The 27,062-nt window shown below is 26.6% G+C and overlaps 1 protein-coding gene and 1 long non-coding RNA gene across 3 annotated transcripts; one reads left to right on the plus strand and one right to left on the minus strand.

Moving 5' to 3' along the window:
* The first annotated feature begins 3,132 nt into the window (after nt 1-3,132).
* LOC126552945 (uncharacterized) lies at nt 3,133-3,822 on the plus strand. Its single transcript, XM_050208150.1, has one exon. It carries the CDS (start codon nt 3,160-3,162, stop codon nt 3,820-3,822), a length of 663 nt encoding a protein of 220 aa, XP_050064107.1. The 5' UTR covers nt 3,133-3,159.
* Nucleotides 3,823-4,882: 1,060 nt separating this feature from the next.
* On the minus strand, nt 4,883-13,194 carry LOC114128990 (uncharacterized). 2 transcript variants are annotated; one of them, XR_007606410.1, is made up of 4 exons: nt 12,967-13,194; nt 12,590-12,835; nt 12,326-12,443; nt 4,883-5,892 (listed from the first exon to the last, which is right to left on the minus strand). It is a non-coding gene; the product is annotated as an uncharacterized LOC114128990 (long non-coding RNA). The 2 variants fall into 2 exon arrangements; XR_003592798.2 differs by lacking the exon at nt 4,883-5,892 and adding an exon at nt 7,580-8,581 and having other exon boundaries at nt 12,967-13,192.
* Nucleotides 13,195-27,062: the final 13,868 nt, after the last annotated feature.

A 27,062-nucleotide genomic window follows, 5' to 3' on the forward strand; every position in this document is an offset into this window, starting at 1 on the left:
ACATGAATAAAGATAGTAAATTAGATTTATTTTAGTATTAAGATACAAATGTAGTTAGTTTTAAATTTTACACTAATAACCAAAAAGTACTATAAGAGTTAAACTATATTATAGGAGCCGACAAATTGAAGTAATATATCTGACAACGGAAGGGCATAGGTGCATAGTGCCATTGGCGGAAAATGCACAATTAGACGTAGTTCCTGAATTCGGGTTGGAAATAAAAGAAACAGCAGGAGGACGTCTGGTGACTCTCCGGTTAAATAAGGGAGATGAAATGTTGGGGGAAATGCAGTTGTACACGTATCTGGGGTGCATGGAGTTTGAAAGAAACCCTGTGTACTCGCACATATATGGTGCACATAACGAAATCTGCTGGGATTGGCATGAACCACATGAAACGCTGTCAGAGGAATCGGTACTCTGCCAATGTATTTTAGACAACTTCCGATGTGAAGGAAACCGAAGGATACATTTGACACCGATAACGTATGGAAGGCCGCACATGTGGTTGCCTACCATGAACTTGTTGGGAAGCGTGAGCTTTTTTGCTAGCAGATGGGAATTAAAAATCGGATTCCTTAAAAATTTGGGTAGAAAAATAAAACGCCCAAAACACTACTTCTTAGTGGGGGACAGGGAAATCCCCGCCTGCTTTGACCACCATGTGCACTCTGCGGCAGCACTTATGCCTTACCCGTTAAGTCCTCACGTAATAGAGCAATTTATTGCAACTTTGAGATCAGACCTCTTGAGAATCATACAAAGCGATGAGCCCTATACAAGACCTATGTGCTGGATCATGAAAAGAGAAATTATGAGGACAACGTCGGAGGAAATTTTTAACAAAATAAATGAAAAATAATTGCTAGTAGTATTTAGTTAGAATTAATAAGATAATTTATGTTTAAGTAATAAAATAATAATAACGTAACATGACCTATTAAATTAATTAAGGTAAATATATGTCTAATTAGCATATTATTACATAGGTTTTTGTGTATAATGATGGTGCAAGGACAGTCGCCATACACCATAGAAGAATTTAAAAATGAAACAAGTATATTTTATGAAAACCAAGGTGATATCAGAATAATAGGAGCTCATTGGGAGCTCGTAACTTATATACCGTTAAGCGATTATGATTTAAGACATTATCAATTAGAGTTAGAAATAAGAAATATGGACGAGCATTGTAAGGGAAATATGACCGATCGGGAGATGTGCTCAAAATACGATAATGTATTAAAAACAACTTTTAATGAAATATCCGTCCAACGGAAACAAATGTATGAATCTATTGGTAGATATTTGTCACCAGGGGAACACACCACCCTACGTAGTGCTAGAGTGAAAAGAGGTTTAGTAAATATGATAGGTTCGGCAATGAAAACTTTATTCGGAGTTTGTGATGAGGAATGTGCGGAGGAAACTTTACGACACATAGACAAAGTCGAAGGTACCAACGAACGCATGATACATGTTATAAAAGACCAGACCACTGTAGTCAAATCTTCAATAGTAGGAATAAACAGTGCTTCAACTAAACTAAACCAGTTATATGACGAGTTAAAACAAAAGCAACTAAGTTTAGAAACAAACATAAAAGCTTTAATAAACAATACGTATACTTTAGAAACCTTGTTACTGTCAAATAGAATTTTTAGTATATTTACAGCGTTAATGACACAATACTCTTACGAAACCCAAACTTTAAGCGCCATAATAACTGCGGCTAGGACAGGTGTTTTACACCCAAGCTTAGTAACACCGCGAGAACTTGCAGCACAACTAGTAGAAGTAAAATTAAACCTACCACTTAACTTGAATTTACCAATGGGAACATTGCCAAGCGAAATACACGAATTTACAAAAATAACTAAAATTGCAGTATTTTATAGTGGTGATCAAATAGTATTTCTGATCAAAATACCGTTGATAACGGAAACTCAATTGACTTTTATAAAAATCATACCTATACCACATCCTGTAGACATTGATCGACCGGATAACAAAACACATAGTATTGTATTAAAACCGGAATACCAATATGTAGGAATAACTAAAAATCGTAGACAATTTACAACATTTACCGAAACAGAATTATTACACTGTACTGAAACAGAAACCTTTACTATTTGCCCGGAATTCCAACCAATACATACAACACGAATCAAAAGAACAACCGTGTGAAATTTCATTATTTAAAAATCCAGACCAGTTACCACCAAATTGTGAATCAGGAGTAATCATTATTTCTAAAAATATATACCACAAACTTAAGTATGCCAACACATGGATATACACAACAAAAAAAGTTACATTAACAATTACGAGTCAGGGAATACAAGAACCATATATAGAAAAAATTAAAAATCAAGGGATAATTAAATTAAATCAGGAATGTAGAGCTTATGCAGAACATGTAGTGCTAAATCCGACAAGGGAAATCAAAACGAAGTATTTCACAAATTTCATACCTAAGATCGGAGTAGGGAGTATATCGTATAAGATCAATAACAGTATCAAGGACATTAAAATAGAAAAGTATAGACATAAGTTCGACTCACGCAAACTCGATAACGTACACGAAATGGCCCACTCACTAGACGATGTAGAAAAAATGATAGACGAGGAAATACTTAAACAATCCGGAGTGGAAGTACAAAGTAATACCAATTCATTAATGATGTATGCAATTATGGCATTGTTAGTATTCTCCATGTTTCTTTTGGCGTTTATATACATAAGTTATAAATGCAAACTGACCACTATGAGGGCCATAGGCCATCGAACAAGAACTATGGATAACGATATAACAAATAAAAAAAGAGAAGTCATACATGTGACGTCATCGGCAAAAGGGAATGGGGTTAAGGAAAAGCTACTAGATGACACACCAGATAGGCTAGCCCTAAGTAATATGCCGCCCTTACTAAAAGAACAATAAAATGTACAAATTAAATATATAGATATTTAGATATAATAAGGAATAATATTAATAATATAATATAACTTAGTAGTAATAATATAAGTTATTAACAATCACATAAATATATACCTAAGTATGTACTAAATGTATAAATAATAAATATGAAAATACAATCACTAATACAAAATGTTTAATTATACAGAAAAGAGACACATAAATTCATAATTATGGACTTCGAGTTCTCAATGGTGAACAAGACAAGCATGGTTGTCATCTCCGGAGCTATATCCAATAGCTTAGACCGATTTAAGATTAGGAAACTGGAGGGACGACCTCTTTTGCTACCACTTAACGAAGAAGCTCGACCTATGGGTGAGACGGAGCTTCAGGTGGCAATAAGAGAGATAAAAAGAGTGTTCAGAGTAAAAACTGATCTGAGAGATGCTTGTCTGGACCAAATGAAGCAGAGTTTGAGTTCAACGAAAAATAACTTAACACGGGGATATATTGATAGTTATATACGTAGAGGTAATAAGGAAAATGTGATAGTAGTGTGGAACGGACATTCAGACAAAAACATTTTAAAAAGATTAGATTTAGACCATTATCCTATGCTAAACATAACGTGTTACGACAAGTATTTCAATAAAAATTTTTATATTCAGTTTGAAAAATTAGGCAATAGAGAAATAATTTTCGAAGTAGATATCGGTACATATAATAAAGCAGGAAGGCTACTTAATTTAGTAGAGACCCATGATATAATATGTAAAAAGAAACACCATACTACGTATGCGCATGATCCGAGAATGGATGTCAAATATACTAAATGTATATTTGATTATGTGATACGGAAACAGCGATATGAAAATCTAATAAAACATTTCTAAAAAAAAATATAATTTAAACAATAACAATAAAAGTAGTAATAAAACAAAAACAACGGTTACATTAATAATCAAAATACGAACGTAAAATTTCTTTTTTCAGAAATTCATAATTCTATAAATTACAAATCAACTCTACGAAATAAATAATAACCAATAATGGATAGAATGGAGCAATTAGCTTCGGCAATATCGTTTAACATAGAAACGCAATTTCATATTAATCCAACACGGGGAGAATGGCATAATTACACAGCTTGTTTTGATTTTCATATAGTTAACCGCTAATGAAAATATACTCGTACCTTACGAGGATGAAACTATATTGGAAATGATTGAGGCAGCCAAAAGATTTTTGTATGATATGGCGATAGACAGAGAATTTGGTGAACCATACTGTTATGAATTAAACTATTACCTCGAAATAATACAGAATCCACGAAATATATTGAATTACAGTAGATAAATGTATGTATAGAATGAATTGATCAGGTAAAACGAAGTGGTTGGGGCTGTACGAAACACCTATCGACATAACATTTGACATATGATCGATGGGGTGGATTCTACGGCATCCCCAATGAGTAAAGAGTGATCAAGTAAACGTATTAATCAATTAGGGTTGTTGTCAATGTGGACGACGTACTTCAAATGATTAGTATGTCATTCCATGGGCAGCGAATCTTGATTGAATAAATAAAATAACAATAACATACAAACTGGAATGATAATAAATATATATATATATATACACTTAGATTTAAGAAAACATACTGTACGAATAAGTTACTATTGGGATATGGAAATAAATTTGAATTATGGGGAACCTTATAGATTTTGTATTACTAATATATTATAATAAGTAAAGATATTATTTGTATTAATTAATTTACCATATAAGAAACTATTGTAATCAAAGCATTATACTAACCACATATTTTATTGGAATTATCAAATCAATTATAATCACTATATTGTACTATTTACTAACACTATATTTTATTGTAATCACAATTATAAATTATAAGAAAACTAACCAACACATTTAAAAATATTTAATCCAACCATATAATCATTAATTATATTATAATCAAAATATTTAATCAAACTATTTAACCATTTGTAAGTGTAATCAATCCATATTTAATCAAAACTATATATACAACATATACATCATATATTCATATTATATAACGAAAATACTTTAAATGTAAAAGCAAACAGAGAATTGTAATGTATGTCTTATATCAATGACTTGTAATCGATTATTGTAAACACTATAATATTGTAATAATTTGTAATTTAACTATTTTGTACTGAACTTTGAAAGATTTCTGTCTTTGAGACATAAACCTTTTTTTTCGTGGGGAGGTGCAACGTGCTCTGATACTTATATTAAATATAATATATAAATTACATTCTGTAGCCGACAATAACCACAACGCTAGGGGGCATAACAAACATCCCTATAATTATGCTAAGGGTGAGCAGTTAAGCAAGTAATGATCGAGTATAGACCAACAATTTGGGACCTAAAATGAAAGGTAAAAGATAACTAATCAAAAGGTATCATCACACGTATGCTTTCTACCCGCTAGAAATAATGGCTATAATATGATTGCTATTTGGTGAAATGTGTGGATGCGTAATTACCACCCGGTAGAATATACAAGGTGCGTAATTACCCACCCGGTAGAATATTATAGATACATAATTGACGCACGACATCGTTCAGATAACGCAAAGCGTGGGAAGAAGCGGATGCAGGTGCAGATGACCAACAGGGACCTGAAGGTACCGCGGGAGTCCCTGGACGATATATAAGGGGGCCCAGATTAGGCACAATTCAGACGTGATCCACCAGAGTTAGAGCAAGCACCTTCACGTCACCCAGTTTAATATTTTATGTCTCCTGGACTTAGAATATTTTTCACAGTTTAATTAAATTAAATAATTGGACTTAGAATAGTTTTTAAATAAAAACACTTAGAATAAATTCGAGAGTTCATTTATTTCACAAAACCTTTCCGATTCGACATCATTCAACTGATTGTACGTGGCACGTTACATCCGCTAGAAACACAATTTCAACATTATTGGCCTAAAAACATGTCTCATCACGTATCAAAATAAATATCGAAATAATCCTGATGTCACGATTACAAACTACTTTGAAGTTCGTTTAGTTTCTGAAAATACTATTCCAAACACTTTGAACATTAAAAACACTTAGAACATATTGCATCAGCGTTTAAATTATTTCATTGATAAAATAATATATACCAAGGACCTTATGTCATTTTAACATTTCAAAAAAGACAAAATTAAAATTTGATAAACCAATATACGTGAAATTTTCTATATTGGATATCTTAAAAACATATATTTATAATTTCCATTATGATATAATGAAAAATAAATATGGTAAAAAAATATCACTGTTATATACGGACACCGATTCATTAATATATCGTATTAAATCAAATAATTTTTTTAACAACTTAAAATATGATTTATTTGATCACTTTGATACTTCTAATTTTCCAATCAATCACTTTTGTTTCACTAATAAACGCAAAAGCATACCTGAGTATTTTATGAATGAACTAAAAAGTGAGATTATGACACAATTTGTAACGCTAAGACACAAATTATATGCATATGATGGGTGGTATTAAATACAAAAAAACCAAAGGGGTTAAGAAATATTTTAGGGACAAGTATATTATGACAGTCAACCATTATTTGGATGTTTTTCCAAAATTCAAAACATGCAGATGCACAAAATGAAAAATCTAATCAAATTAATACATGCTGTGATATTAATTTAATACAGTCAACCAAATATCATGTATATTCAAAAACAGTGAAAAAAATTATATTGAGTGCAATGATGATAAACGGGTCATATTAAAAGGTGGTGTTTGCACACTACCATAAGGTCATTATAAATTAAACTAATGAATAATAAATATGGATAACATTTTATTGCTACGTACTTTGATACTTCATCTACTAAATATATACATATAGGTACCTACTGCAACGTAGATCATAACAACCAAACATTAGAAAAGTAATAAATGTAATAAATACTATGTTGTAGGATTTATAGACAGGTTCATGAGAGTACATAATAATCAGTAACATATATAAGGAGGTCTTAGATAATAATAATAATCCTACATGATTAGCCAGTTACCACGAGCACCTTCACTCCACCCAGTTCAATAATTATTGTCTCACAGACATCTAGGATAGGTTATCACAAGAAAATTGGGAGAATGTTGAACATAATGGAAACCAATAGTTTGATTTGTAATAACAGATTTAAGAATCGAGCATGTATAATTATGCTCATAGTAATATAATAAATCACTGTTTTTTTTTTTAAGTAATCATACATAAAATAGGGAACAAGAGATGAACCAATACTGTTTTCAGACTATGTTATTAACTTAAATTTTAAACCCATGGCTTGTTACATGTCTAATATTTAGTTTTGACAATGATAAACTTTAACAGAAATATATTGTAAAAATTAACTATCTTTAGTTGACGATTAGTATAAAAAAAAATTTAAAAAAAAACTAAGTCTGACATATATTTAGTTAAAAATTATCAAACCAAAAACTATATTTTATGCTCACTGTATTCATTAAATTTTTATAAAAAGTGATCTTTAATTTCATCTCTTCAAAATAATATTTATTTATAAAACATATTATAAATATGTATGATATAATATTTAAAATATATATAAGTTTTTTTATAAATTTACCACATAATTTATTAATACAATATAGCGTAAGTTACATAGAATTTGTTTATGTTCATAGTAAAAATAAAGTAACTATATACACTTTATAACTATTTATTATATATTCTCTACTACATATTTGATTATAATCTTGTTACTGTCAATGTACTGTACTTCTAAACTCCATTGCATCTAGGTATAAAATATGCCTGTTGTGTAAAAACAATAAATATGTTTATCACATTTGTAAAATACCAAATACAACCAAACATTTGTTTTAAATGTTTATGGACTATAATTCAAAACATAGATTTATGAGCTTACGAATCATTAGATCGCGCCAGGGGCTCACATGTATGTAATTATTGAATAACATATAAGATCAATATACTTGACCATTAATTAGTTAAATAATATACTTACAATCATCATACACAATAACATTACACATAGAATACATTGTTTTTTTTTTTTTTTTTTTTTTTATTAAAAACAAATTCAGATGTTAATGCAAATGTGGTAGACAAAGAACTAATAACTAGCTATAAGAAGTGTATATAATTATATGTTTAATTATAAAGTAATAATAAAAATTTTGTTTTAAAACAAATATTCCAAATGAAGTTGTTGTAAAAAACTTGGTAATATTTTAAAACCTAATTATATCATACAGTATTTTTTTCAATTAAACAAACATGTTATTATTATACTATAAAATTTACTTATGAAATAATCAACATCAACAAGCATAAAATTGTTTTTGCTTCATAATACAATTAATAATATTTTTAAATAAAATAGAAATTGTTATGAGTAAAAATGTTGGAAATTGCAAGAAAGAAATTAAATGATTACACCAAATATTACAAGCAACTATAAAAAAATATGTTCAAGGGATTTGTGACAGTGATTTCCTGTATTGTCTAACACATGCACAACATAAGAATTCGGACGTGTTTTTTGTCCAACATACTGTATTGATACAGTAAAGCGATAAGAATTCTGAAAACAGATTTAAATTATTTATTTATCATTAAGTCTACTTGAGAACAGCCAGTCCACATTTTTAATATTATCTCCCAAAATCTTAAAATCATCATATTACAAACGAGTAATTAAAAAATTGTCATATTTCAATTGATAAAGAAGTTATATTTTAATATCAAAAATGTGGACTGGCCATTCTCTTGCATTCTTTTGTACTGGAATTTGAAAGATCTCTGTGTTTAAGACATTAACATTTTTTTTTTGTGAGGAGGTGCTACGTAATATCTAATATATTAAACACAATACATATAGGTACTACGTCGTAGGATTTATAAGCAGATTAATTAAAATAAATAATGATCCAGTACAGGTCAGAAATATTAGGCCTAAAAGTGAAGGGAAAATCACATCTAGTATAAGAAACAAATAGACAACACAGCAATACAAGAGTAACTTTTCTTGAAAATGCTCGCCATGCAGTTATATTGGAATGCGTGAGTGGATCATCATCTTTGCACATATGCCTTTATTCCAAAAGAACAAAATTGGCATATGCTTGACACACAGCGTGAGAACGCAGCAGATGCATGAGCAAATGACCAGCAGGACCTGTCAATATTTTCCATGTTATTCTAACCTATATGGAGGACACCAAGAATATAAAAGGGAGTCCCAGATAGGCATTTGCCAAACATAATTTACAAGAATTAGAGTGAGCACCTATACGTCAGTCAGTCTAATAATTATGCCTCTAGAACTCTAGAACCATGTACATGTAGTAATAACTATTTTTCCACTGTACCATAAATCATAATCACAATGAATTTCTCGTCAAATTGAAGTTATTCACTTTTTAATTCCATCCACAGTTCATTAAATTAAACATAAAACTTAAATGAATTAATAGAGAATATTATTTTTTCAAACAAAACGAAATTGTGTCTTAATCATAAATGGATAGAGATTTTTGATTAATACATTTTAAAATCCAAAATTCCGTTTTGATACTATTAAAAAATATTAATTTGGTTTTATGAGACAAATATATACATAATATGAAGAATATTATTTCTAAAAATCTACCCAATAAATATTTTTAAATTTATTCATAATTGGCTGCCTACAGTAAGTTTATGATGATGATAAAATATTCAATAAACCAAAAAAAAAACACATTATAAAATATTACATTATTTTCAACCATGTACATATAGTAATAACTGTTATTCCACTGTACCATAAATCATAACTTTTATAAGATCTACAACTTCAATGTTAAATACTTCAAAACCTAAACAACTATATACATCAAAACTTCCCATTTCAGCAGAAAAGTATAAAGACCTGAGAAATTTATGTGAAAAAAAAACTATTCCAGAAGTTTACTATGTGGAATACTTAAGTCTTCCTTTCAAAACTACAATTGTTGATCAGTTACCCGAAACAGATGAAGATGATTCATCAAAACACTAATATAACATGATCTCAATTGTTATATACTATAAACCTATTAGATATTATTTTAAAAAATCAAATTGTTACATTTATATTCTTAATATATATATTAGTTGGTATGCTCAATCAATTTTATTACCTATACATTATTTCACATATTAAATTACATTTTAAGAAAGAGCTCATATTTTAAATGATTAAAATTAATTTTAAAACTGAATAATTTTTATTTATGTGTTATGGCTTATGACAAAATTGAAACCATACTTTATTCAATTTAAAATATTTTTATTTTTATTTATTTTTTATTTACTTATTTATGTTTAACTTTATTAATGTTGAAAATAACTATTATTATTATAAATCTGTTTTAAATAACAAAACATTGTTTAAGTATAAGTTTTTGTTTAAAAAAATATTATTAAGTTTTAATTTTCAAAAAATTAAATAGGAACAATTAAAATGGGAGTTCTTACAACATTTTATTTTAATACACTAGGTACTGTCCAGTAAGAGATTTTTTTGTTCACCTATTTATGTTTTATTTTTTTGATGTTGAGTTTTTATTTAGTATTATAATTAGGTATATTGTTTGATTTTTTTTATACAAATCTAAATATTGTTAATGTAAATTGTCAAAACATTGTTTATAGATTATTTAAGTATAATATTGTTATGTTTTAAATAAATTTTAATAAAATTAAAAGGAGAGCTTCTACAACATATTTTGTTTTAATACATTGCTGTCCAGTATAATAGAATTTTTATTTAACTATTAACTTCAGGTTTTATTGAAGTCAACTTTTATAATAATAGTAAATACAATTTCAATTTAAGCTCAATATCATTAGGTAATTATAATTCTCATTAATTTGAATTATCTAATTACTTTTAATAACAGGTTACAACAAGTATTTAATCAACAAATTAAGTTTAATGAAAAAAACAACATTTAATTGAAAAATAATTTCAATAAATGGGGCTTTTGGAAATTTAAAAAGCCAGAAGGGCTTAAGCCACGACAAAATACTAAAATAAAAAAGGCACTTGAGAATTAAAAACACAAGAAGGGCATAACCCACATATACCTTTTTATAAGTAACAATTACAACGATACTCCATGTTTTTATTAACATTATCAATATAAAAACTATTCTATTGATATTTCTATTTTCCAAAATTATAATTTTAATAATATTATAATAAAAACTGTACTTTCTGCACTGTTTTTACTCTCCTGTATAAAAAATTGAAATTATGGGTTACACCCTTTCTACAAAACACCGCCGGGCGTCGATATGAAGAATATTATATTATAATTTCTAAAAATCTACGCAATTAATAATTTAAAATTTATTTGAAATTGGCTGTCTTTAGTAAGTTTATGATGACTATGATAAAATATTCAATAAATAAACCAAAAAAAAAATGCATTATAAAATATTACGTTATTTTCAAACATGTACATCTAGTAATAACTGTTATTCCACTGTACCAACAATCATAATCACAATGAATTTCTCGTCAAATTGAAGTTATTCGCTTTTTAATTCCATCCACCAGTGGCCTAACCTAACCATCCACCCCTTGGATCATGCCATAATATTTATTTTTATTTTATATTTTTAAAGTTACCCAAAAGTTTTCATCAAAATGTATTGATTATAATTATTATTAGAGTTGGTATAATAATATAATTTTACTTATCAAGCAATGAAATGTATTTATAATGTATATAGTATATACTCAGGAAGAGAACAGAAAAACAATATATAATAAATAAAAAATTTTCCTGGACCCCCCCCCCCTTGAATAAATCCTGGTTGCGCCACTGCCATCCACAGTTCATTAAATTAAATAAAAACTTAATGAATTAATAGAGAATACTATTTGTTCATACAAAATAAAATTGTGTTTTAATTATAAATTGATAGGGATTTTTGGTTAATACATTTTAAAATCAAAGATTCTGGTTTGATACTATTAACAAATATCAATTTGGTTTCATGAGACCATTACATACATAATATGAAAAATATTATTCCTAAAAATATACCCAATAAAAATTTTTAAATTTATTCGGAATTGACTGTCTACAGTAAGTTTATGATGACTGATAATATTTTAGTTTAACTGATACATTGAATATTGATGTTCAAATATTTTAGCCCATCCTTACAAACTACAATAGCAATAAGTATTGCAATTTGACTAGAATTTTTGTATTAATTTATTACATTATATTATATATAATTACACATTTATATACATAAGTATTCATTAATAAATTAGTAGGCAGTTTACCTTGATAATGAACCTTTGTTGACTATAATATAAATTCTGAGCATATAGTTGTTATTGAAATATTAACCTTTGAAAGGTTTCAAATCTATCGCTCGCGCCACAGCTAGGTATACCATACCTGAAAAAGAAAAATAAAGGTTAAGACATTAAAATAATAGCACACATTAAGAGTATGATACAGAAATATAAACAGTTAGGTTTATCAATCATGTCAAAGAGACAGACCACAATATGTTAAACAGTATAATATCGTGTTATACATACTCGGAGTTCCTAAGTAATACACCGGTTTCACATGCTTGCAACCAAAATAAAAATATGTAGCAACTAGCAGGAAAGTAACAGATCCGGATACTCTGCACGACAAACAACTATCACCCTTGCTTTGGATGTGGTCCGTGTCCATCGGAGCGGCTTTCATGTCAAGGCTTTACAACAATCGCTCACCGAATTAACAAATTCTCACCGTCGAAATGAAAATCTGTAGAAACATAGAATGGGACCAACAACCTAGACAGATACAACGACAGATGAAATAAACAAAACGCACGATAAACACGTGATTTTACAAAACGCGAAATCGACATCGGCGTTTGTAGACGTTGTAAATAGTAAAATACATTGTAACGCGTAGTACGTACCTATTGTTAACTTGGTAATTATTGACGTTTTGATAACAGAGAAACGGCAGAACCGGCGAGGAAGAAAATTAAGTTTAGAAATTAATGCCGACCGACAGAACGTTCGCCGATACGCACACTAAGCAAACAAAGGATCGGCGGCAGCCGGCACTGCGCGGCAGTACCAGACTCGCAGCGCTGTTTTTGTTGTCGACATTCCAAACCATCCGTTACGTGGTGGGGACTCGGCGGCGGACGATAGCACGACGCTACTGTAGCTCGAAAACGTAAGACGCACGAACATAATAATATTGTGTTTTCAGTGGTTCTCATTTTGCTGACTACTGATCGCACGAAACAAACCGAGTAAAAATCCATTTTTTCGTGCCCATAAAACATAAATCATTATTAATTATTTTACCTCAACTTTAAGTAGGTATTTGTTTAACACATCACTGATCTTTAAACACCGTTGTACTCCTTTATAGTAAGTCGGTATTGATTCAAAAATTAATACATGATATGAGTCTATAGAATTTTAATAAATTCTATACTATCGGCAAAAATTAATTCACCCACCGTATCACAAAAATTATTAAACAAATTTCTATAATATCAATTGTTGTATTAGGCCTTAATAAATATTGATCAAACTAAGAGATTTTAGTACGTAAGAATTAAGTTAAGAAAACAACCATAAATGATGAGTAAAACGGCGAAATTCAATAAATAAATTAAATTAAGCAATACTTAAAAATACAACTAGGTTAAAATAACAATTGTATAAGTTAGTACTGTAATATTTCAACTAGTATAGTAAGCAAAATTTAATAATAAGAAATATTAACAAATTAGTGTCTATGAACTGTAATTAGCATAGTAATTAGTAAGCAAAATGTAACTATAAGAAATATATTATATAAAAAACTAGAACAATCGATACTCGATAGTAAATCGATTGTAAGTTTAATATATAAGAGAGATTGCTAAGAAAGCAAAGGACCAGTGGTGCACTGGACGCACCAAGGCGTTCGAGTAAAGTATTTTTACATAATTTTTTGGTTATTCTTTATTTTGATATACGTTCGAGCAATCAGAAAATACGACACAATATATCTAAATATAAAATAATTAACGAGTTACCTATGATAACTTACTTACACACATATATATACCTATGCACGATTATACATGTTTATAGTGTAATATTAAATATTATTTTTTATTATATTATATTATACATAACCATGTAGTAAACTAGTAAACAAACACATTAAACATGAAAGAGACTATAAGCCTTTAAAGATACATTTAACTTATGAGCAGAACTTAGAAGTTATAGCACTAAAAAACACATTTTGCGCATCAAAACAAGCAATATAAAAAAACATAAACATAAACATCAAAATAAGCCCAAAAATTAGCACTAAACATTGGTACCTACATAATATGCAAAATAATATCGAAATAATTTTTTTTTAATTTAAAAAACTTTTTAAAATTATCGGTATTCTTAATCGGTTGTCTCAACTTAAATATTCTTTTATTTATTATACATCATTATTCATTAAATTTATTTTTTGAAAAAGTCTCAATAGAATAAAATAAATAGAAAGTTGTTTTCTATTTTTGGATCATATAGCTAATACTAGTGAGAGTGTGCCATATAGCACGTATAACAATGGGATAAAAATTGTCTAGCAATAGATCATATTTTAATTTAAAGCATTTTTTTCTGTCTTAGAGTTATCGCTCATCAGTCATAAGCACTTATGATGCTTAATTGAAGGGGTAAGATAAAATGAAATGTATTTTAAAATAATATAAAGATAAACAAATTATACAATGAATCATACCGTTTTTACTCGCTACATATAAATGATAATTATACATACTGTTATAGTGTTATATTTTATTATGTTAACAAAGTAATTACAAATTATTTAATATCTTAATTAATAAAAATATTTAATTCAAATTTTAATCGAATCTATTTTAATTTAGTTTCAGTAATAATTATTGAGTAACTATAAAATAAAAGAAGATATGCAAGTTAAATACAGTAATAGATATATTAAATTTGAATTCAATGATGTATCATTGTGCACGAAAAACAATTTTGAGCACAGGCTGTTTGTTAGCTTATTATCACTAAGTACATACATTTCAATTTTCATTTCAGCGCCACTGTTAAATGTAAATGAAGACTGCATACGTTATATATAGGTGTGTGTGCGTGTGTGTGTAGCGTGTGATAAAGACCTAGGTACCTATAAAAACCACGAATTTATTTCTATTCACTAAAGTAATTTACTCGATTACTTCTGTATACAAATTGTTTTAGATTCTGAACGAAGTAATGAATGTATTGATTTTACAAGGATGTGTGTTTTTTGTTTTTGTGTATGTGTACAGCATAACTTATAGAAATAATGCTTCAATTTCCAACTTCAGGGGTGGATTCCGATGGCAAAGTGAATATCCTTTACCTATGCATTATAGAGTAAAAGTAAACATTTTTCAACAGTTTTCAAAAAAATTGATAAAAACCAAAAAAAGTGACAGAAAATTGGGAATTTTTAAATAAAACCAGTTTTCAACCAAATCGATTTTTTTATATGGTTCAATGGTTGTAACTCAAAAACTAATCACTGTAAATACTTGAAATTTTTACCAAATGTTTATATTAGTGTAATTTATATACAGTTAAATTTTCAAAATATTTTAGATTTTTTTGAGTTATTTATAAACAACTCAAATTTTCAATTTTTCGAAGAATTTTTTTTTTTTTTTTCAAATAACTTGAAAATTTAATACAACTTTTCTTTTGGATTATTCTTATTATTTAGTGAAAAAAAAATCAAAATTCGTTAGTCACAATTTTATTTTATAAACGTTTATAGATCACATTTTTACGAAATATGTCAAAATCACGAAAATTTGCAAGTAATTTTGTAGTTGAAAAATCATAAAATGTTTTGTGTTTATACCTAAGGTTAAAAAATTCAACACTAAGTTTTTCATAAATTTTCCTTCAGCTATAGAGAAAACTCGAAACATCATAAAAGGAAAAATTTTAAGTGCGTTTGAATTTTAAATTTTTACAAAATTGCATAACGATAAAAATTTATCTTTAAACAAAATTAAATATTTGTTTATAATTCAAAAAGTAAAAGTCGTAGATACTAATTTCATCAGTTATTTATATTGGCATTTTCTTTACATAATTTTCAAAATATTTCGCTTATTTTAATGCTATTTATATAGGTATTTGAAATATTTGCTTTTTAGGTTTTTATTTTTATAAATATTGATATAAAATTTTTGGCTGAGTCAAAATACTTGAAAATGTAATACAGAGTTCATCATAAGTTAGTCTTATAGTAATTCATAAATTATAAAAATACATAGGCACAATTTTTTGTTATTAGCATTTGAAGTTCAAATATTGACAAAAATTCGTCAAAATCATGAATATTTGCAAATTATCTTGTAGGTATAATTTATAAAAATTTTCGTATAAGTAGGTAGCTAAGAGTAGAAAATTGAATACAAGATTTTGTATACAATGATACGTACCTATATCAATGTATCATTGGATTCAAATTTAATACATCCATTATAGTAACTTACTAGCTACTATACAGCAGAGCGTTATTCACTTGACTCCTCTTTTTTTTGTATTTTTTGAAAATCCTTTAACATTTTAACCAAGCGTCGAATTAAAATATTTTTTGCATAAACATGCTATATTTGGCCTATTTAAGACAATATTTTTTTTTTTACTCAAATTTAGTACCATGGAGTTAGTACCATGTCACTTGGAAGTACCGTCGGTCATTTAGAAATTCGTCTATTTTATTAGGAGTGTGCTGTATGAATGTGTACACTTTTTGAGACATAAACTAATATTTTTTTTAATTTGAAAAATAAACGCGGTGAAATTTTTGTCAGAAGAGTGAAGAGCAACGCCAATTTAAAAGTTTATCACATTTGCGAACACTGAGGAATCTATGTTTATAAGTTATAATCATTAACAACAGCTAGTTCTTTATTTCTCTATCATACAATAATACGAATTAATAAAATATTCATATATATTTATTAAGATCAAACAGATAACTGCAGACGACTTCAGATAAAATGTATACTGTAGACTACTTATTCAGGAAAGCTTGATTTGGGATAAAACATATCGATGTCTAAAATTATTTAAAAAAGGTATTAAAAATTATAAAATATAAATAAAAAAAAGCTAAAAAAAATATTAATTATCTTTATTACAATTTATGATAAAATGCATTTTTAAATTTTCAATCATTATCTATCGTTTATCGAGGTCATAAATATCGAACATTTGTTACTACGAATATTTTGTACTTTTGAAAATATGGGAAATAAAATTGTCTGTATTGAAAAATACAGTCGTATAAATATATAATTAATAATTATTAATAAAGCGTAAATGAATAAATTGTCGAAATATGAAGGAAAAAATAGAACTATTGAGAAATATTTAAAAATATGATAAATAAAATATAGTTCATTTAATTGGAAACCCTTTGATACGAATTTATTATTTATTTAAATTAATTTATCAAATCACAGTAAAAATATATATTTACATATAAATTTGAGCCCTAATAATTACACATATATTTGTGATCATAAATAAAATATTATGGTGGTTATGGTGGTGTAAACATACATATACAATATACATATCGTATCTATGGCAATACACAATATTTTAAGTAAGGTGGATACACAGATAGGTATTATACTATTATACATCTGGGGGTGGATATATATATATATTATATATACATATCCACCTTGATTTTAAAAAATTTTAATTATCCATACTTAGTAGTAAGTAGGGCTATATTTTATTAATAGTGTATCCTACATGATAGAATTTATGGTCATACATTTAATATCTGAATAAATATAATATAAATTAATATAAAAGTTAAATAATAAATATAAATATATTTATTCAGGTATCTATATTATGTCGATATATATTTTTAAAAGATGGTTTAAAAACATCCAATCATCTTCAAAACTTTTTAAGTAATCTTCGGCCCAGCCAATTACCTACATTATTATAGATATTTTATAAATTACATTAAACGGCTATAATTGAGTATGTATATGAGTATCTATTTAAAAAAATGCAAAAATGTCCTAATAACTTCAAAAATGAACTTAAAAATGATCTAAAAAATCAAAATAAGTGAAAAAATGTATTTATAAATAATAATTTTTATTTGAGATATGGACATAATAGTATTTTAAAATATGAATTATAATATTAATAAACAATAGTATACATTTAGTTTTTAAGCATTATTTAAAATTATTAAAAATAAATAAAAAAGTAAAATATAAATAAAAAAAATTAATGCGTGGGTATGATTGGAGTATGTCTGAAAGAGCACTTGTTTTATCAATGTATGACGCAAACACCAAAACCCTGTCAATAATAATATTAAAATTATTTTTTTTTTTTATATTAAACAAATTTTTTTTAAAATCTAAAATTTAAGAAAAATAACGCATATCTAAAATCATGGTGAAAACAGATACATTATCTGATAAAAACGAAACATATTGATATTCAATAATATATAATATAGCTACACGGTTCGGTGAGCAACGTTCCGTCGTCCAGCTTAACCGGATCACAACGTAACTTGTTGCGTTGAGAACGAACACCGATCCTGCAGATACATATTAGTATTTACCACACTAGTTCGTGATATTTACTGTTTACCATTCTGCACACGAAATAAAACCCATGGATGAACCTGACCCTACGATTGATCTATATCACGGATATAAAAATATATTAATATATATTAATATGTATTAATCTGTGGTCTATAAGTACATTTGGAGTGAAAATGTCATTTGTTACAGACTTATAGTAGGTATTATTTATTTGATGTAATAATATGATTACACACAATTTGATATTTATTACATTTCACAGTGATGTAAAAGTGTAAACAAGATTATGGAATTACGTAAGAATATCTCATTTAAAAAGTAAATAAGACTTATTGTATTTAATAATAATTTAATAAATCTAGATAAAAAAAAGTGGGCAAGTGAGTACCGCTCTGTTGTACATTAGGTGCCGTATGGATCATTATTATATATTATAGGAGTGTTAAATTTGAATCCAATGATAGTTATCATTGTATACGAAAAACGATTCTGAACGAAGATGATTTGTCAGCCTAGGATATAATTTCTAGTGGTTGGTGAAAAAGGTGGTTTAAAAAAACCAGCTTATATTAAAAAATATTTTGAAAATTAAATGACGTAAAGAAAACGCGAATCTTAATAACTGGTAAAATTTTCAAGTATCTACGACTTATACTTTTTGAATAATAACAAATATTTAAAATCGTTTGAGGATAAATCGTTATCGTTACGCTATTTCGTTAAAATTTAAAATTCAAACGCACTTAAAATTTTTCCTATTATGATGCTTCGAGTTTTCTCTATAGATACTTGAAGGTAAACTTATGGAAAACTTAGTGTTGTATTTTTAATCCTTAGTTATAAACACAAAAAATTTTATGATTTTTCAACTTCAAATATTTCGCAAATATTCATAATTTTGACGAATTTTTGTCAAAATTTGAACTTCAAATGCTTATAAAAAAAAATTGTGCCTATGTATTCTTATAATTTTTTAATCACTATAAGAATAACATATGAGGAACTTTGTATTAAATTTTCAAGTATTTTGATAGGGCCAAAAAAATTTTATCGACACTTCAAAAATATTTTTTCAGAAAAATTGAAAATTTCAGTTGTCTATAAATAGCTCAAAAAAAGTCAAAATATTTTGAAATTTAAATCACGTAAAAAAACGCGAATCTTAATAACTGGTAAAATTTTCAAGTATCTACGACTTATACTTTTTGAATAATAACAAATATCAAAAATCGTTTGAGGCTAAACTGTTATTTAACGCGGTTTTTGTAAAAATTTAAATTTCAAACACTCATAAAAATTTTTTGTCTGAATCCGGTAGAGTTTTTTTTACAGATATTTGAAGAAAAATGTATGAAGAACCTTGTACCAAATTTTCAAAACTTAGTTATAAAAGAAAAAAATTTTATGATTTTTCAACTTCAAAATTACTTGCAAATTTTCGCGTTTTCGACAGATTTCGTAAAAATTTGAACTAAAAACGCTTATAAAAAAAAATTGTGACTAACGATTTTTAATTTTTTTTAGCTACATTAAAAACAACTCATAAGGAACCTTGTATTAAATTTTCAAAACATTTTGGTCATCCAAAAATTTTTTATCGACACTTTAAAAAAAATTTCTCAAAAAAATCGAAAATTTCAGTGGTCTATAAATAACTCAAAAAAAGTCAAAACTTTTTGAAAATTTAACTATATACGGATACCACTGACATTAACATTTGGTGAAAATTTCAAGTATTTTCAGTGATTAGTTTTTGAATTACAACCATAAAAAAAAATCGATTTGGTCGAAAACTGGTTTTGCGTAAAAATTGCCGTTTTTTCCGTCATTTTTTTTTTGTTTTTCTCGATTTTTTTGAAAACTGTTGGAAAATGTTAACTTTTTACCTCTATAATGCACCAAGGATATTCACTTTTACATCGGAAACCACCCCCATTGTTTGAAATTGGAGCATTATTTCGACTAGTTATGCTGTACACAGACACAAAAACAAAAAAAAAAAAAAAAAAAAAAAAAAAAACACACACCATTGTAAAATCAATACATTCATCACTTCGTTCAGAATCTAAAAATATAGTTAGTGAGTTTTTTCATTAGTTGAACAATGTTTTATTTTTAAATAATTTCCAAGGATTTTTTTTAGATGCACTATGAATCATGATCATTTAAAGCTAATCTAATTACAACATAATTAAATCTGATTGTTTATTTATACATTTGGATTTAATGTGTTATACCTTATAGGCAACACTATGTATTCCTAACCTAATCAAACAATGTGGAGTACACTGGGTAATTCCAAAATTGAAAATTTTAATAACTCTTTTAAAAATCCATTTGATTGCGATAGAAAAGTATGTCTTCTCAGATGCGCCACACTTATTGAGAACAGTACGAAATAGATTATATAACAAAAAAAATCTTAAAAGTAAGACATAAAATAATATCATCCTTTGATAAAAAAAAACTATCTTTAGCTTTATTACAACTTTACCTCAGCTTTAATATTAACAATCACATCATCTATATTTTCTTTAGATTCATTGAGATAAAGCTCCAATAAATTGGGAATTTTATAAAAAAAATTTTGAGTATGATTCCAAAAGTCTTTTAAAAGTTTTCCCAAAGTTAACATCAAATCACTCTGATTTAAATAATTTAACTAAGATGAAGGTTAAATATGCATTTCAAGTAAGTTATGAAATATATCACTATTTATAATAAATTATTTTAAAAATATTAACCAATGAACTATTTATATTTTGTCTCCTTAAATAGATGTTTAGAAAATGGAATACATTTTTAAATGTGTACTTTTGTCTATTATAATATAAGAAAAAAATTTGATATATTTATAGTTTCGATTAATAATAAAACTAATTAATAGGTATACTTGTAGAAATAAACTATTTTTTCTTTTAAGACTTATTAATTATTATAGATCAATAATCGAGGAAATAAAATGCGTAAACTAAAATAAGACAATATCGGTTAAGATTATATGATTGAGCATTGACCTTATTTCACTATTGTTCAAAAAATATAGATAATATTTAGTAACTACACTCTACAGTAATTTGTATTTATTATATTATTATTATATTTAAATAGGTATAGCAATACTTCCAGTAGCGGTGCTACTAGATTTAGATTATATTGATTATAAAATTTGTCAAGTCCTATGTGTGTTAATTTCTCAGTATTCGGTGCTACAGTGTGCTTTCGTGTATTATATGTTTCTCTGTGCTTTGTTTTAAATAGTGTTATACTGTTATGGATATTCTAGATATTTTTGAAAGTCAGAATAAGGGCAAAGAAAAGTTGGCATTCAAAAAGTATATGTATGTTGTACACAAAGAGTCAGTGGCGTATACAAGGGTGGTATTTGGTGGATATGACACCCCCCTTGAGCCGTATCATAATATTATATTACAAAAAATATACATAATTATATACATATATATATATATATATGTGTGTGTATATAATAAAATAAGAACATAGATAAATCGTAAATACAATATGAAATATAAAATAATATGTATACATATTAATTAATTAAAATAAAAGTTTTAGTTTGTACATATTAGGTATGTATAATATTTAATGTTTATAATTAACACCCCCTTCAGAAAATCCTAGCTACGCCACTGCAAAGATAGTGTATAAATTTCATAAGGTGGAAATGCTGCAAAATAAATAGTCACAAGTGTCCGTGTATTTTAAAAACTTCCCAAGATAAAAACCGTATAATTAAAATTGATCATGAACATAACCATATTTTGTGTCAAAATGAAATTTATGCCACAAAAATTAAAATTAAAACACGGGCTAAAATAACGAAGTCTACTCCGGAACAGTTGTTTTCAGAAACTATGACGAGTCTTTTGGAAAGTATTCTTAAAGAACTTCCGAAAAAAAAATCTATAAAAAAAATAATTCAAGATCAAAGAACTCAGAGTTTTTCAATAGTACCTGAAAATCTAACAGATTTAAAAATAGAAAGTATGTAATTTGAATATTGACAATTAATACAATATTATTTATTTATTTATTTATTTATTTATTATTAATATACGGAGCAAAACTCGGTCTAACAGGCCACAATATTTATAAATTATATCTACAAAATAATTTGCAAATACTCATGATTTTGACGAATTTGTCGAAATTTGAACTTCAAATGCTAATAAAAAAAAATTGTGCCTATGTGTTTTTATAATTTTTTAATCACTATAAGAATAACATAAGAGGAGCTTTGTATTAAATTTTCAAGTATTTTTATTGGGCCAAAAAAATTTAATCGACACTTCAAAAAAAAAAAATTTCCAGAAAAATTGAAAATTTCAGTTGTCTATAAATAGCTCAAAAAAAAAATTCAAAATATTTTGAAAATTAAATCATGTCAAGGAAATGCCAATCTTAAATACTGGTGAAACTTTCAAGTTTCTACGACTTATACTTTTTAAATAATTACAAATATTTAAAATCGTTTGAGGATAAATCATTATCGTTACGCGATTTCGTTAAAATTTAGAATTCAAACGCACTTAAAACTTTTCCTATAATGATGCTTCGAGTTTTCTCTATAGATACTTGAAGGTAAACTTATGGAAAACTTAGTGTTGTATTTTTAATCCTTAGTTATAAACACAAAAAATTTTATGATTTTTCAACTTCAAATATTTCGCAAATATTCATAATTTTGACGAATTTTTGTCAAAATTTGAACTTCAAATGCTTATAAAAAAAAATTGTGCCTATGTATTCTTATAATTTTTTAATCACTATAAGAATAACATATGAGGAACTTTGTATTAAATTTTCAAGTATTTTGATAGGGCCAAAAAAATTTTATCGACACTTCAAAAATATTTTTTCAGAAAAATTGAAAATTTCAGTTGTCTATAAATAGCTCAAAAAAAGTCAAAATATTTTGAAATTTAAATCACGTAAAAAAAACGCGAATCTTAATAACTGGTAAAATTTTCAAGTATCTACGACTTATACTTTTTGAATAATAACAAATATCAAAAATCGTTTGAGGCTAAACTGTTATTTAACGCGGTTTTTGTAAAAATTTAAATTTCAAACACTCATAAAAATTTTTTGTCTGAATCCGGTAGAGTTTTTTTTACAGATATTTGAAGAAAAATGTATGAAGAACCTTGTACCAAATTTTCAAAACTTAGTTATAAAAGAAAAAAATTTTATGATTTTTCAACTTCAAAATTACTTGCAAATTTTCGCGTTTTCGACAGATTTCGTAAAAATTTGAACTAAAAACGCTTATAAAAAAAAATTGTGACTAACGATTTTTAATTTTTTTTAGCTACATTAAAAACAACTCATAAGGAACCTTGTATTAAATTTTCAAAACATTTTGGTCATCCAAAAATTTTTTATCGACACTTTAAAAAAAATTTCTCAAAAAAATCGAAAATTTCAGTGGTCTATAAATAACTCAAAAAAAGTCAAAACTTTTTGAAAATTTAACTATATACGGATACCACTGACATTAACATTTGGTGAAAATTTCAAGTATTTTCAGTGATTAGTTTTTGAATTACAACCATAAAAAAAAATCGATTTGGTCGAAAACTGGTTTTGCGTAAAAATTGCCGTTTTTCCGTCATTTTTTTTTTGTTTTTCTCGATTTTTTTGAAAACTGTTGGAAAATGTTAACTTTTTACCTCTATAATGCACCAAGGATATTCACTTTTACATCGGAAACCACCCCCATTGTTTGAAATTGGAGCATTATTTCGACTAGTTATGCTGTACACAGACACAAAAACAAAAAAAAAAAAAAAAAAAAAAAAAACACACACCATTGTAAAATCAATACATTCATCACTTCGTTCAGAATCTAAAAATATAGTTAGTGAGTTTTTTCATTAGTTGAACAATGTTTTATTTTTAAATAATTTCCAAGGATTTTTTTTAGATGCACTATGAATCATGATCATTTAAAGCTAATCTAATTACAACATAATTAAATCTGATTGTTTATTTATACATTTGGATTTAATGTGTTATACCTTATAGGCAACACTATGTATTCCTAACCTAATCAAACAATGTGGAGTACACTGGGTAAATTCCAAAATTGAAAATTTTAATAACTCTTTTAAAAATCCATTTGATTGCGATAGAAAAGTATGTCTTCTCAGATGCGCCACACTTATTGAGAACAGTACGAAATAGATTATATAACAAAAAAAATCTTAAAAGTAAGACATAAAATAATATCATCCTTTGATAAAAAAAAACTATCTTTAGCTTTATTACAACTTTACCTCAGCTTTAATATTAACAATCACATCATCTATATTTTCTTTAGATTCATTGAGATAAAGCTCCAATAAATTGGGAATTTTATAAAAAAAATTTTGAGTATGATTCCAAAAGTCTTTTAAAAGTTTTCCCAAAGTTAACATCAAATCACTCTGATTTAAATAATTTAACTAAGATGAAGGTTAAATATGCATTTCAAGTAAGTTATGAAATATATCACTATTTATAATAAATTATTTTAAAAATATTAACCAATGAACTATTTATATTTTGTCTCCTTAAATAGATGTTTAGAAAATGGAATACATTTTTAAATGTGTACTTTTGTCTATTATAATATAAGAAAAAAATTTGATATATTTATAGTTTCGATTAATAATAAAACTAATTAATAGGTATACTTGTAGAAATAAACTATTTTTTCTTTTAAGACTTATTAATTATTATAGATCAATAATCGAGGAAATAAAATGCGTAAACTAAAATAAGACAATATCGGTTAAGATTATATGATTGAGCATTGACCTTATTTCACTATTGTTCAAAAAATATAGATAATATTTAGTAACTACACTCTACAGTAATTTGTATTTATTATATTATTATTATATTTAAATAGGTATAGCAATACTTCCAGTAGCGGTGCTACTAGATTTAGATTATATTGATTATAAAATTTGTCAAGTCCTATGTGTGTTAATTTCTCAGTATTCGGTGCTACAGTGTGCTTTCGTGTATTATATGTTTCTCTGTGCTTTGTTTTAAATAGTGTTATACTGTTATGGATATTCTAGATATTTTTGAAAGTCAGAATAAGGGCAAAGAAAAGTTGGCATTCAAAAAGTATATGTATGTTGTACACAAAGAGTCAGTGGCGTATACAAGGGTGGTATTTGGTGGATATGACACCCCCCTTGAGCCGTATCATAATATTATATTACAAAAAATATACATAATTATATACATATATATATATATATATATGTGTGTATATAATAAAATAAGAACATAGATAAATCGTAAATACAATATGAAATATAAAATAATATGTATACATATTAATTAATTAAAATAAAAGTTTTAGTTTGTACATATTAGGTATGTATAATATTTAATGTTTATAATTAACACCCCCTTCAGAAAATCCTAGCTACGCCACTGCAAAGATAGTGTATAAATTTCATAAGGTGGAAATGCTGCAAAATAAATAGTCACAAGTGTCCGTGTATTTTAAAAACTTCCCAAGATAAAAACCGTATAATTAAAATTGATCATGAACATAACCATATTTTGTGTCAAAATGAAATTTATGCCACAAAAATTAAAATTAAAACACGGGCTAAAATAACGAAGTCTACTCCGGAACAGTTGTTTTCAGAAACTATGACGAGTCTTTTGGAAAGTATTCTTAAAGAACTTCCGGAAAAAAAATCTATAAAAAAAATAATTCAAGATCAAAGAACTCAGAGTTTTTCAATAGTACCTGAAAATCTAACAGATTTAAAAATAGAAAGTATGTAATTTGAATATTGACAATTAATACAATATTATTTATTTATTTATTTATTTATTTATTATTAATATACGGAGCAAAACTCGGTCTAACAGGCCACAATATTTATAAATTATATCTACAAAATAATTTGCAAATACTCATGATTTTGACGAATTTGTCGAAATTTGAACTTCAAATGCTAATAAAAAAAAATTGTGCCTATGTGTTTTTATAATTTTTTAATCACTATAAGAATAACATAAGAGGAGCTTTGTATTAAATTTTCAAGTATTTTTATTGGGCCAAAAAAATTTAATCGACACTTCAAAAAAAAAAAAATTTCCAGAAAAATTGAAAATTTCAGTTGTCTATAAATAGCTCAAAAAAAAAATTCAAAATATTTTGAAAATTAAATCATGTCAAGGAAATGCCAATCTTAAATACTGGTGAAACTTTCAAGTTTCTACGACTTATACTTTTTAAATAATTACAAATATTTAAAATCGTTTGAGGATAAATCATTATCGTTACGCGATTTCGTTAAAATTTAGAATTCAAACGCACTTAAAACTTTTCCTATAATGATGCT

Source organism: Aphis gossypii, chromosome X (genome assembly GCF_020184175.1).
Source record: "Aphis gossypii isolate Hap1 chromosome X, ASM2018417v2, whole genome shotgun sequence".
Taxonomy (NCBI): Eukaryota; Metazoa; Arthropoda; class Insecta; order Hemiptera; family Aphididae; genus Aphis; species Aphis gossypii.

Excerpts from the sequence above, each read along its gene's own strand:
- LOC126552945 (XM_050208150.1), top strand. The coding sequence starts at position 3,160 with ATGGACTTCGAGTTCTCAATGGTGAACAAGACAAGCATGGTTGTCATC.